This window comes from Pipistrellus hanaki (assembly GCF_964339955.1).
Source record: "Pipistrellus hanaki genome assembly, chromosome: 13".
Classification (NCBI taxonomy): Eukaryota; Metazoa; Chordata; class Mammalia; order Chiroptera; family Vespertilionidae; genus Pipistrellus; species Pipistrellus hanaki.
Window position 1 is genome coordinate 27,266,934 of NC_140515.1, and position 13,753 is coordinate 27,280,686.

General features: G+C 51.5%; 1 protein-coding gene across 3 annotated transcripts; it reads right to left on the bottom strand.

Moving 5' to 3' along the window:
- Positions 1-5,490: 5,490 nt before the first annotated feature.
- Positions 5,491-13,582, bottom strand: GHRL (ghrelin and obestatin prepropeptide). Of its 3 annotated transcripts, none has more exons than XM_084902021.1 (5): positions 9,633-13,582; positions 9,118-9,233; positions 8,826-8,945; positions 6,442-6,550; positions 5,491-5,700 (listed from the first exon to the last, which is right to left on the bottom strand). In XM_084902021.1, the coding sequence occupies exons 1-5, from the start codon at positions 9,823-9,825 to the stop codon at positions 5,681-5,683; spliced, it is 558 nt and encodes a 185-aa protein (XP_084758147.1). In that variant the 5' UTR covers positions 9,826-13,582; the 3' UTR covers positions 5,491-5,680. The 3 variants fall into 3 exon arrangements, with proteins under 3 accessions (XP_084758147.1, XP_084758146.1, XP_084758148.1); XM_084902020.1 differs by having other exon boundaries at positions 8,826-8,948; positions 9,633-13,579; XM_084902022.1 differs by lacking the exon at positions 9,633-13,582 and having other exon boundaries at positions 9,118-9,616.
- Positions 13,583-13,753: the final 171 nt, after the last annotated feature.

Consider the following 13,753-nt stretch of genomic DNA (forward strand, 5'->3'; position numbering starts at 1 on the left):
AGGTACAGCTGGTAGCAAAAGCTACTTGCTAGTCTGCTGGTAAGGTCTCAGCCGCCCTTTGTTCATTTTTGCCCTCTTTCCCTGGAGCACTGTACCGGAAATACTCATTCTTTTTCATTGCATATGACAGCCTCTTGTGTGTCCCTCTCAAGTTAGAGGTAAATCAGTTTAATTCTTCAAAGCTCTGCTGGGGTCACTCAGCCATGTTCTGTTGCCTTTGCCCAACAAGCAGGCCTGATGTCTGTAAATCTCTCCTCCCTCCGGGCGGGCGGTCTCCCTTGCCTCCCTGAGTCCTTTCTCTGTGTTGGAAATGAGAAAGACTCCTTTGACTTTTGAGCAACTGGGTCATCTCAAATTTTAAGCTGTGTTCTGCTCCCTGCTGGTGCCTTGTAAAGGCATATTCATTACAGGCCCTGGAAGGTTACAATGGTCACGGGGTACATGTAAGGACACTGCTCTTTGTCCAAAAGGATCCTTTACTCCAGTCTGCAGTGAGGCCACTAAATTCCTTGTGTGTTTCTTGGAACCTGGTGGCTTAAATCATAAAATCCATCACTTAAAGCTGGATTTCTCTAGGTGATTTTGGAAGGTACATTTGAGCCTTGTAAGTTAAAAGGAAACGGGCTTAACGTTTTTCCTAGATGGTATTTCTCTTTTGCCCCTGTGCAGTTGTTGGCCTGAGAAGTGGGCCTTGATTCCCTGTTGGCCTTCCATGGATTAGTGGTGCGTTGTTTGTGCCTCACGTTTGCCAGTCTGTTTGGAAGATTTGGGGAACTGCAGAGTGCTTCATTGTCATCCAAATGAACTGCAGCATATCTCTCTCCTTCACAAGCCCTGTATGTCAATACTGCCTTCATGGGAAACCAGCTAGTCCTGCTTTAAAGGTTAAAGTGATGACTAAATGGTTATCTCAGAGCCTATGCAGTCTTCCTGCCAAGGTAACGCACAAGGTGCTATACACTTTTATCTCTAGGATTTAGGCTTACTTCTGTGCTGTGGCGTGAAAGCTGGTTGGCAATGTTTTTTGTGTTGGATGGCTGACTTAATTGTTTTTGCTGTGCTGCTGGAATGCCTCTGTCACCCCTATCCCTGGCCATCAGTTTCTGGAAATGAAGGGATAGGATTCCCAGCCAACTCCCATGCCCTCCACGTTTGTTTTGAGTTCCCAGAGTGGGAACTGGTTCAGTTGTTGGCCGACTTCGAAACCTGCGAACCCAAAGGTGTGACATTCTCGAGTGTACATGTTCCTCTGCAAAATGGCATGAGATAAGACATGGCATCTTCTTAAAAGTTCTGCTGCCTTTGAGCATTAACGTTTATTTTATACTTTGGGAACTCGGAAATACTGCTGCTTCCTAGCCTTTGGAAACTACACGGACACCGTTTCTTTCTCCAGAGCAGTGCGGTGAGAGGAGGAAGCACCGAGTACACGGGTGTGGTACTGATGAAGATTTGTACTGTTTTTGGACTATGAAATCCGGTGCCTCTGGGTAGGCTGGAGGACATTCTGTTTTACTACGTGCACACGTATTTAACTCCATCCTCTAATTTGCATGGAGGTGTTGTTGAACACAAGTGCACAAGCCAAAAGTAAACCTGGAAAAAGGAAGGCTCTGCTGTGAGAATGTTAAACAAATTTGAAATCTCGGTTAATGCGTCATCTTTGAGACACAGTCATTGACTGCTTTTTCAGCATATTCCTTCACTTTGGTTCAGTTTCCTCTCCGGTTGAACACACAGTTGACTGTGTCTACTCAGTGATATGTTTGTGGCTGAAAATGTGTTGCTCTTGGTGTTTTATCTTTCTCTCTGTATTGAGTTGGGATTAATACTAATTTGCTGTCAGGACTTCATTTTTACGCACTCATTTATAAAATAAGGGCAAATGGCCACTGATTCAGTGATTAAACAAACTCAGTCAAACAAAGACGGCAGCAGAATTGCCGATCGGTGGCTAGCCAGCATTGTGGTCTCTGTCAGTGCTCATTTGGAGTGGATTCAAATGAAGGAAGGTAGCTGAGGCTGGGTCCCATTCTTCTGTTTACATGTTGCCATAAGGGGATTTCTGAGCGCACACCTGTAAGTGTATGATGAGTTAAATACATGTGCTAGTATACTGATATACTCTGTATATCCTAAAACACAAAATAAGGAGAATTTTTTCCTTCAACAGATTTCTTGTTCACGCCAAGGGTAAATACACCGCTTTCAAAGAACCTTAAGTTAGTGGTGTTAAATGTTAGAGGAATAGGTTTAAGAAGGTGACATAGGACTTTGTTTGAAATGCTACATCTTTTTCAAGTGTGTCCCTTGTTTCCTTTGATGTTTTATTTCTGCCAATTGTTGACTTGAAGTTGACCCAGTGTATTATGAAAGAAAATAAAGAACAGAAACAAGCCCTGGCCGGTGTGGCACTGAAAGGTCGTTGGTTCGGTTCCCAGTCAGGACACATGCCTGGGTGAGGGGCATGCAGGAGGGGCAGCGTATCGATACATCACTCTCACATCAATGTTTCTCTCCCTCTCCCTTTTTCTAAAAGTCAATAAACTTTTTTTTTTTAATTTTTTTAATTTTACTTTAAAAAACAAAAGAAATCTCTTGGACCCTAGGCAGCTGGGCAAGAAAATACCATTGAGAGCAGTAGTATTTGAAAAGCATGGACTCAACCACTACAGCTCTGGATATGAGTGGGCAGTGTATTTGCTGTGTGGCCTTGGAAATTTAATTTCTCCAAACTTGTTTCCTCCCTCCTAAGTAGCTTGTGAAAATTAGCTGAAATTGCAATAATTACAAGTATTTAGAACAATGCCTGGTGCACAGCAGGGATGAAGTGAGTGAGGATTGTTAGAATAGTTGAATGCCTACCATGTGCCAGGTGCCCTTGAGGGAGATACTGTGTTCAGTCTCTATAGTAACCCAGGGAGGTGGGTATTTTAATTTGAGGAACCTGAGGAATTCCATATTTTGGTTTGGATCAGAACTGGTATTCAAAATCATAGCTCCTAACCACATCATGCTGCCTGCCCCAGGTGAGATTGGGCTTAACTTTTTTAAGTTAAGTGGCAGAGAATGCTTTTGAGTCCTTTGAGAGAAAAGTAAGTCTTTGTTCTTTTGATGGGGTGGAATTGACCAGCATTCCCACCAGGGCCTGGCACACATCTCCCTCCTCACCCCCCCCCTCCCCCACCCTGAGCACCACCCCCAGTCCAATCCATGGCTGCTGCTTCCCCAGATCAGCAGCTGGTTTCCTGGGTTAATTTGGTCACACTTGGGCCTTACATCCTCTCTAGCCATTAAGAAGAGGGCTGTGGGTGTGGATAGTGTGATCAGGGTTGTGCCCCTACTAAAGAATGGAGCTGGGATAGGGCTAAGTTTCAGGAGAGCATGTCAGTCTAGGCCTCAGTATTGGGGAGCTGGGTCTTAGGGGCTGGCCATCTGGGGGCTGTAGAAGGTCATTTCCCTCTATTTCTATTTCTTTTCTTCCACTCCCCCCCGCTTAGTTCACTTGTTCTCCAATACCTTAAGTACCTTTAATGGTGATAACATGTTTCAGTCTGTGGCTTAGGTGAAGATGCTTTTGAAAGCAAGGACTCAGTGAATGAAGTCTCTGTGTAGTCATATAATCAGGTGTCTGATCATCTGAGAGATGGGAGTGTGTGTGTGTGTGTTGGTGGTATGCCATCTGCCCAACAGATGGACATCGAGTTGACAATAGAGCTGGGACTGAATCGATGGGGAAGAAGGTAAGAGGGAAGAAACAGGGCACCTTTTTCATGTGTTCACAGTTCTGTTGAGGGTCCCACCTAGCCAGGTCTCAATTTTTTTAAGTTTCATAACAATCGACACCTATTCTATGCCAGTTGGGCCAGCTGAGCTGTGCAGAGTGCTGTGCTATCTGAATAGACTCCAGTTGCTTCTAAGCTACGTTATATAAACCATTTAATAACCTGGGATCTTGTTGAAGTACAGATCCTGATATAGCAGGGCAGGGGTGGGACCTGAGATTGCATTTCTAAGGAATTCCCAGATGATCCACAAACCACATGCAGTTCCTGAATGATGAATGGCAGTTGGGTTTTGGTGTGCCTACTGAGTCTACCAGTGGTTGGTACCTATAGGGGCTGTGCCTTGAGTGCCAGGTGGCCAAAATTTTACTTAAGACACTTGGCTTCTAGAGCCCTCTGTGATTTTTCCAGTGTGGGTGTTACCCCAAGTCTGCAGAGGGGTGTCCTGCATATTTCTAGGGGATCATGTGTCTGACTGGGCAGGTTGGCAGTGCATCTCTTTGGAATCTCCCTCCTTGTTTGCTTTTCTCTCCTATTGATTCACTCACCCATCATCACCAGCTCTCAGAAATCAGTTTGCATGTTTATGCTAAAGTGTAAGTGACTGATAGGTGACATTTCCTCCTAGGAAGGCTGGTGTCTTCCCTGGAATTAAATTGTAGAACTGAGAGACCAAGGTTTGGTTCACCTGTGAGCTGGAGTTGGAGGTGTTTTGGGACAATTACCGGGTGTCAGTGAAGTAAGGAAGGCAGTGGCCTGCCTTGCCATATGAGTTGATACCTGCTTTGCTGGGCTTCTCAGTAGTGAACAGAGAGGAAGCCTTCCCAGCAGTGTCCAGAAGCCATTATTATCACCCACTTAATAACTTCACATTCAGCCAAAACCGGTTTGGCTCAATGGATAGAGCGTTGGCTTGGGGACTGAGAGGTCCCGGGTTGGATTCCGGTCAAGGGCATGTACCTTGGTTGCGGGCATATCCCCAGTAGGGGGTGTGCAAGAGGCAGCTGATCAATGACTCTCTCTCATTGATGTTTCTAACTCTCTCCCTTCCTCTCTGTACAAAATCAATAAAATATATTAAAAAAAATAATAATTTCACATTCATGCTTTGGCATTCCCAGAATCCTGTTCAGATCTTGAATGTGTTTAATGGATTTTAGCTCTGATAACCTCACCTGCACTTTCATTGTCCATACAGTTTTTTTTTTGTTTTTGTTTTTTTTTTTCAGAGAGGAAGGGAGAGGGAGGGAAAAACATCAATAATAAGAGTATCATTGATCTGCTGCCTCCTGCACGCCCCCTACTGGAGAGTGAGCCTGCAACCTGTGCATGTGCCCTTAACAGGAATCGAACCCAGGACTCTTCAGTCCACAGGCCACCGGCCACCGCTCTATCCACTGAGGCAAAACAGCTAGGGCCACACAGTCCTTGATAATGAGCTCTCACTGCAACTTTGCACTTTGACATTTAAAGGAACTGTGTCTTTCCTTTCTCCCCTCCCCATCCTCTTCTCTTCCCTTTCCCCTCTTGCTCTTTCTTTGTCTCTCCTCCACTCCTCTTCTGCCATACATACCCCAGTAGTCTGTCAGCTTGTATGAGCTGGTCTAGTTTGGTTTTCATATCTAGAAAAGGATACGTAGCAAAGCATGCACCTGCCTTGCTACATATCCTTTTCTCCTTCCATTGACCATAGAACAATATATTTTTTTTCCTGTGAAATTTTCCTCCTCGGTGAAATAATTCTCATCATGAACATTTAGCACACAGTTTGAATGTTTATTCAGCTCCTAAGCTCGTACCACTCGGAGCTGGGGGTTGTAGAAGCAGTCTAAATGCCGCGGTGAGCATTCTAAGGCCAGCAGGAAAACAGAGGGGCGGGCCGGTCTTGTGGATGGTCACTTGTCTGCTGGGGCCTCTGAAAAGCAAGGGGGAGATGGCAAAATTCCGAGTCTGCTCTCTGGCCAGGGCCATCAGAGATGGTTCTCTTCACAGGGGTGACCGTGAGGTGGGGTCTTGCAATGCGGGGAGCCTAGGCCTGTGACTTGGGCAAGTCACCTAAAAGCTCCGAGTCTCCGTCTCCTGTCTGCACGGAGGGGTGGGTGCGATTCTCTGCCTCGAGTGGGGGGTGGGGCAGGTGAGGCCATGCTGGGGGCGGAAGTGCTTTGCAGGTTGTAAGGTGCTTCCGGTGGCCTCCTTGATCAGGAGAAAGTTAAGTGGTATCTTTACAAGGGAAGAGGGGATTCAAAGAAAAACAAAAAAACCTTTGCTTACCTGGCTGCGGAGCCCATTCTGACTGCAATTGCAGCACTAATTATTTTGTTTGTGAAGTAAAATTATACAGTAAAGGTGGTGTAACACCAAATAATTTTATACTCAATTATGGGTGTTAGCTCCATTTTATGGTTAGGAAAATTGGGGTTCACTGGGGCTCCAAAGCTGCTTCTCGGAACTTAGTACCCTCTGAATACAGAAAGTGGGCTCAGCACCCTCCGAGCCACCCAGGGGCCAGCCCAGCCCACTCCCGCCGATATTTGGGGACCAGGAATTAGAAGCTCTGAGAGGAGGGGTCGGGGAGGAGAACTGTTCTTGTGCCGGCATGATGTGGGCTCACATTTGGGACAGAAAACTGCAGTGACTGGCCTGGGCAGGGACTTACCGTTGGCTTCTTCCCAAAACAGGTCCTGCAGAAACTTCCCCAGGGCCTGGCCATGCCAGTGGGACTGAGCCCCCGACAGCTTGATCCCAACGTCAAAGGGGGCGTTGAACTAGGAGGAGGGTAGGGAGGACCCAGGAAATGGCAGAGGTTACAGCTCCCACAGCCCTGCCCCCAGCACCTCCATTCCAAGGGTCAGGGCGACAGGAGGGCCTGTGGGCCAGCGGGTGCCGCTGAGGGGAGCTCAGTCCCTCTCCTTTGTAGGCCCTTCTTTCTGCCCCTCCACCCTGAGGACCTGACTCTTCCTTCACTGCTAGGTAAGAGCTGTGGTGTCCCCTAGCAAGCCCCTCGCCCTGCCGGGCAGCTTTCAAAGACACAGGATCTCAGGTCCTGGCAGGGAGGTTGGGGGGGGTGCACACCTGGTGTACGTAGCACCAGCCTGGGTGATGGTCTCTGCCCCTCGCTGCCCCACCTCTCCTTTCCCAGGGGCTCTTCCTCATACGCACAGGCCTCTGGTCAGTGCAGTCAGACAGGAAGCTGACCTTTTCCTAGAGCTAAGTTCGTTCTTCTCGGCTTCGGTTTCTTTCCTTCTGCAGGAGAGTACACCATTTCCCCTACTTGGCAGTCGTTGCGGTGATTTACTATCACTGAGAGCTGTTTGCAGCCACGTCACTTCTCTCCCTTGAGACGGAGACTGTCTTTCTCTGTTCACCCAGTAGCTGCCTCGGCACCTGGCCAGGCTGGGACCCCTCCGTGGGTCAGTGGAGGAGGACTCGATGCTGGAAAGGACCCCTGGTCATTGGTCCTTCCGCCCGCTACCCTCCAGACAGGAGGGGTTACCCCATTTTCAGGTAAAGCAGCCAGAGAGGTTGAGGGGCTTGTTTGAGGCCTCGGTGGCCATGGGCGGCGAGGAGGCAGGATCCCTAAGTCCGCCAGCCCCGCGCTGAGTGAGGCCGCTGTGTCCAGCCCTCGCGCCTCCCCTCCAGGCAGGTACCACCGTGACTCCTGTTTTACAGATGAGCAAATGCTCAGAGAAGTTATTAAAGCAACAAATGGCTGTTTGTTCCTACCTTCCCCACTTGTCTCCGCTGTGAAGGTGGAGGGCGTGGGGTGGCATGGCTGGTTTTTTTAGGAAACTTGGACCCTCCTGTTCTCTCCCTTCAGTAACGTTTCAAAGACCCATCCTCCCTGCCCCGCCGGGCCAGTGTGGGTGGTCCGGGGTGAGAGGGGGGCCCTCGCGGGAGGGGCTCCGGGAGGCTGTTGCTGGCCGCCTGCCCCCCCACCTTCCTCGGCCACACCACCTCCCGACAGTTCAGACCTCTGGTTCTGGCTGAGGCAGCACGGCCATTTCTGAGGCCGGCCTGCATGGAAACTGGAAACTTCCAGCCCTGCCTTGAGGCAGCCGCCCCTGAAACCTCTTCCCATCTGGGCTAATTCAGAGCGAGCCTAGCTGGGTGAGCACCTGCCGCGGGAGCTGGCATCTCACAGGACAGTTCCGGGTTATGGCTTAGAGCGGGGATGTGGCGGGTGAGGCTGTCCCAGTGTACGGAGGAAGTGCCTGAGGACACCGCCAGGTTTACAGAGGCAGACAGAGCCTGGGCCGGAGCTCAGCCCTGCAGGAGAGCGGTGGGTGGTTAGAGACCAGGCTTCGGCTCCTCTCGGGCCAGGAGAGGATGGGGACTGACGTCAGCCCTGACCTTCCGTCCACTGCTGCCGCCCTCTGCCTGTGGCATCTCAGCCAAGTGCATTGTCTGAACTTCTGGTCAGTGAGGGCAGTGATACCAGCTCTCAACAGCTCAGTAAGTGCCATGGTGGATTATTATTACCATCCAGAGAGTTGGTTTCTCTGCATGGAGGTGTCTGTCGCCACCTAAATGCTTGTCAGTACCATCCGCCAACCACACAGCCAGCTTTTCAGGAAAGTTACCTAGATCACCCTATAAAACCCACTTCTCTCCCCTCCCCCTTCCTGGTCCTCCATTTACCTCTAAACTGTTTCCGTATCTCAGGCAAGATGAGCCAGAGCCAGGGCCAGCCTGGCTGGCTGTCCTCACCCCCGGACGGGCTTTAGGCAGACACTTTCTGTGGGAAACACCTTCAGTCTGTGCCAGCTGTGTCTTCCTGGGGGTCTTTCTCTGGGCACCCCATTTGCTGCACCCTGCTAGCGTCCCCTTCTCTCCTCTGCTCACAGTTCTGTATGTCCCCATTCTGTGGTAGCATCGTTACTTCTCTTAGATGTTTGCCTCTTCAGGGCAAAGACCACATAGAGCACAGTGCAGTCAACTGCTTTCATGCTGGTAAGCGGACCCCTGTTCATGCCATCACTCCGTCTCCCCTTCCCTCCTCCCTCCCCCGCCACAAAAGCATAAAACGGCAGAGGAACCCACCCGAATTTCCAGCTCATCCTCTGCCCCTTCCTCCTGATTTCCGTCTTCCGGGCGGAGCCAGCCTTCGAGCTCTCGCTCTCGGGGCTGCAGTTTGGCTGGTGGCTTCTTGGACTCCTTTCTCTGCTGGAGGGAGAGAGCTTTCTTTAGGCGCCTGTCCTTCCTGAGCAGAGGCGGGCCCGAGTCAGACAGGGCCCTCCTCTGTGTTCTCCGGGAGGCTGAGCCCTGCCACGGCACACGGCGGGCCGCTCTGTGCGGGGCCGGGGGCAGAAGGGGGCCTGGTGGGGAGTCTCACCTGCACTTTCTGGTGTTCGGGGCTCAGGAAGCTAGAGCCGGCCATGGCCCAGTCCACGCAGAGCGCACTGAGGAGCAGCAGGCTGCACAGAGTCCCCGGGGACGGCATGGCCTCGGCTGGGTGGGGACAGGGGGGCCAAGAGGAGAGAGAGACTCCAGGTAACATGCCCCCCCACCCCTTTCGCTTCCCCGGCCCTCCCAGCGCCTCAGAATGCAGGTGGAAGCCGGCAGACAGGGCAGGGACTGGGACCTGGGCTGGCAGGAATGAATGGAAGGATGTGTGTGTTCTCTTCCAAGACTGTCCAGGGCAGAGCCCCTGGCAGTGGGTTCCCCCTGTGTTTGCTCAGCCCCCAAGGACCTCGTTCCAGGTTTAGCGGGTGACGAAGCTGCCCCAGCGCGTCCCCAGGAGACCTGAGCCCAGTGATGTCAGCAGCCCGGCTGCCCCAGCTGTGCCGCCTCCCCTTCGTCCCGTGATAAACCCACAAGCAAACCCGCAGAGCGAGCGGGGGTGCCTACCTGGGTTCCTGGCGGAGGTGGTGCCAGGTGGCTGGCCGGCCCTTATATAGGAAGCCTGTGTTTGCTTTAAACCACAACCTGTCTCAGGGCAGCCTGGCTTCCAGGGGCTGTTTACATTCCTTGGCTCCTCTGGGTAGAAGTCAGCGGTGGAGGTCAGATGCCCAGAGGTTGTTGGGTTGGGTGGGGTGGCCATCTGCTCCAGCTGTCCACAGGTGCCGGCCCTGGTTTGGGGGGGGGTGACTGGGGGTCCGGGCTGGCTTTGCTGCCCTGTGACCTTTGCTCCTTTCTGATGAGATCGGGCGCATTCAGGGTGGAATGGCCGTAGGCTTCACTCTCCTTTCTGAAGCCCCCTCTGCCCTGGACAGAACGAGTTTACCATCACTAGCTGCTAAGAGATCTCTAGTCCTGCACCTGCAGTTCTGTGACCGACGCTGCTCTGGCTCCCACCAGCCTCTGGAGCACAAGGGCGCCTGGCTCATGGATTGTCCTGCCTTCCCACGAGGGAAGTCGCACCTCACAGACAGGAAACTGCCGGGAGGGACAGCAGCATGAGCTAACTGTCCTCGGAGGAGCAGGTGGAGGGGTCATTTTAGTCCTGGTTAAACCTCAGTCTTTCCTCCTGCATGGAGCACGATGACTCTGCATCCTTAGTGTTTCCTAACGTGTGGGCTTGCCTCCCCTCCCAGCCCGGTTCGGAGAGGGAACAGAGTGGATCTGGAGGCAGAAGGGCCGTGACCTGCTCCTGGCGCAGGTAACTTCTCACATGGATTGGCGGCAGGCAGATCACTGATGCCCCTGTGGCAGGCCGCCTCTCCGAGTGGCCCTGAAGGTTGATGAGGTTGTGTGTGTGAAAATGCTTTATAATCTGTAAGGCAGCAAACATGACAAGTATTTCTGTATCAGGCCCAAGACCTTGTGCCAAGCATGTGCGATGGTCACATGTTCTTGGATGAAGGTTAATTAACAGTAACCTTAATCTGTCCCAGTGCTTCATTCCATTGGATGCCCAAGCAGTGATCCTAGGCTGAATGCAATGTCTGTATCAAACATCAGGCCGGGACTCCATGCAAGAGGCAGATGGTGGCAGTGGAGTAGGCTCTGAAGGGAGGGCACTGCTGCAAGCAGTGGCATGATTGGAGCCAACAGGCCTGGTGTAGGCACGGGACACGGTGAGAGGGCTGGGTGGCTTGGAGGATGGTGGTGGGAAGAGGCCAAAGAAAGGCTTCGAAGGCAGAGGGGTCAGGCTCTGCACTGCCTGAGCTCCTGGCACACGGAGTGGCTGTATGTGTAGGAGGGCGTCCTCTGAAGGGTTTTAACAGGAGCGACAGGGCACAGAATAATGAGCGAGTTGGAAAGACCTTAAAGACTTGGGATGCTGGACCTTTTATTTCACTGGAAGAAAATAAAACTCCCCCCAAAGCCACCCAGGCATCAGCGACAATGCTGGGACTCAGTTCCTGGCTCCTCATCCATGCTCTCTGCTTCCAGGAGAGTCTGCTCCACGCAGGGTGGCTGGGGCAGAGGACCAGTTGGTGGTTAAACGCCACCGGCTTCAGGGGGCACAGGGCCCATGTAGAAACTTTAGGGACAGTGGGGGCACAGGAGGGGCTGGACAGCCTCTCAGTAGGATGTGGGGGGCTGAGTGCCTCCTGCTGAGAAACATCGGCTCCACCTGACAGCCACCTGAGCTCAGACCTCTTGGCTGCGGGGCCAGAGGCTGGAGGAGGAGGCCGGTGGGGAGAAGACCCACGGCTTGTTCACAGCCACCCTCGCCCCCACCGAAAGGAAACAACCCGAAACCCCAGCTATGGTGACCAGGCACCAGCTGAGACACGAGCCTCTGCTCTTTCCTGACCCCGGAGGCCTCCGGAGCCAGGAACCGCTGTGTTGATCTTAGATAACAGCGCCAGCGAGCAAACACGCCCTGACTGGTATCTTTGGGAAACGGAGAGGTGGCCTGTGTGATGGAAACACCCCGACCGCATACCACAGAGGCCGCCGTGGGAAGGGGGGAGATCTGATGGAAGGCAGGACCGCCGAGGGCGGGCAGAGGCACCCAGAACAGTCTCTCTCTGCCCACTCACAGTTGGGGAGGGGACAGACCCCGGTGGGAACTGCGTGCAAATCTGGACCAGGAAGACCATAAACTTGGGGGAAGAGCCAGCTTCCCTGGCTCACTTTCCTCCTCCCTTCCAGGGGGTAATTCCAAGCCCAGATTGGCACCTCCCTGCGCCTGGGTCCTCCTCAGGACTCGGCAGGTGCTCTGCAGGTTCCTCTGCAGAGCTTGCTGGCTGGTGGCTTTCTCCCCATTGCAGGCCTCAGGGCCGGCTTAATGAATGGAGAGCACTCGCCACTTAATTGTTATGTGTACTTGGCGTCTGAGAACAAATTAACTTTATATACTTTCCACTAATTTCATTTGTGCTAATAATTAGTTGGCTTAGCAAGCACTGTTTTCATTGACGAGGCTGAATGTTGGTCTGAGTGAGGCAGGTTCTGGGGCTGTAGGAAGAGGCGTTATTTTCTGAGATGGGGCTTTTCGTGGCCGTTTTCTCCTAGTTCCGGCTCCCATAGCCTCCAGAGCAGAATTGTTCAATAGAAATAACATGTCAGCTCAAACAAGAGCCTCTGTGTGACTTTAAATTTCCTAGTTTTATTTTTTTAAAAAAAATATGTTACTCATTTTTTACAGAGAGGAAGGGAGAGAGGGATAGAGAGCTAGAAACATCGATGAGAGAGAAACATCAACCAGCTGCCTCCTGCACACTCCCCCTCCCCCCCCCAGTTGTGCCCGCAACCAATGTACATGCCCTGGACCGGAATCGAACCTGGGACCCTCCAGTCCACAGGCCAACGCTCTACCACTGAGCCAAACCGGTTTTGGCATTCTAGGAGTTCTATTAAAAAAGCGAAGAGAAACGGGTAAAATAAATTTTAATAATTTAAACCTAAATACCCCAATATTATTGGTTCAATATGTAATAAATATAATAAGGTATTTAACCCTGACTTTTTAAAAAAATATATTTTTATTGATTTCAGAGAGGAAGAGACAGAAACATCAATGATGAAAATCATTGTCTGCCTCTTGCATGTCCCCTAATGGGGATCGAGCCTGCAACCTGAATCGAACCCAGGACCCTTTAGTCCACAGGCCGATGCTCTATCCACTGAGCCAAACCGGCGGGACCCTGGCTTTCTTTTTACTGAATCTTCAAAGTCCAGTGCGTTGTATTGTACCTCACACAAGTCAGACTCGCCACATTGTAGCCGCAGCAGCTGCTGTGGCCACGGCTACTGCTCTGGACAAGTTCCAGATGCTCACGGTGCCCTCTTCAAGCTCCCGTAGCCGCAGCCATGCTTGCCTTCCATCCCCTGCTGTCCACACCGAGCCTCCCTCTGGCCTTCCCTGTTCTCCTGCCATCGTGGGCTGGGGCCCCAACAAGTCTCCTTCGTATCTCCCGTCTTTCTCTCCCATGTCTTCTTCCCTCAGTGAGGCCAGGTCTCTAATTCTGGAAAAGTCTGTTTTACACCAACGGCCCTTTCTCATGCTACCACTTCCGGGCAGAATTCCCTCTATGCATCCTGTTCTTGATTGTGCTCTGTTCCCTCAAAGCCCTTAGGCTCCACTCTCATCTCCACCCAGAGCTGCTGGTGCAGCCTTAGCCTAGAGACCACTGCACATGGTGAGACCGTCAGGGGCGTGCAGTGTCCCTGCTGGTGCAGACCTCGCCGAGCGGCACTGGTGCCATGGGGCAAGTGGATCGTTTTATGCTGAAGCTTCTGATTCTGACCCCCCGTGTGGAAGGAAGATAAACTCTGTCTATTTTAACTTGCTTTGGAAAATATCAAACATGAAAAAAAAAAAGAGTAATATAATGAGTCTCCAAGCATCTACCATCAACTTCAACATTTATTAACATCTTGCTTCTTCTATTTAAACCCCACACTGTTTTTGCCCTTTTTAAAAAAAAAAAAAATTTTTTTTTTAAATTTTTTTTACAGAGAGGAAGGGAGAGGGATAGAAAGCTAGAAACATCAATGAGAGAGAAACATGGACCAGCTGCCTCCTGCACACCCTCCACTGGGGATGTGCCCGTAACCAATGTACATGCCCTCGA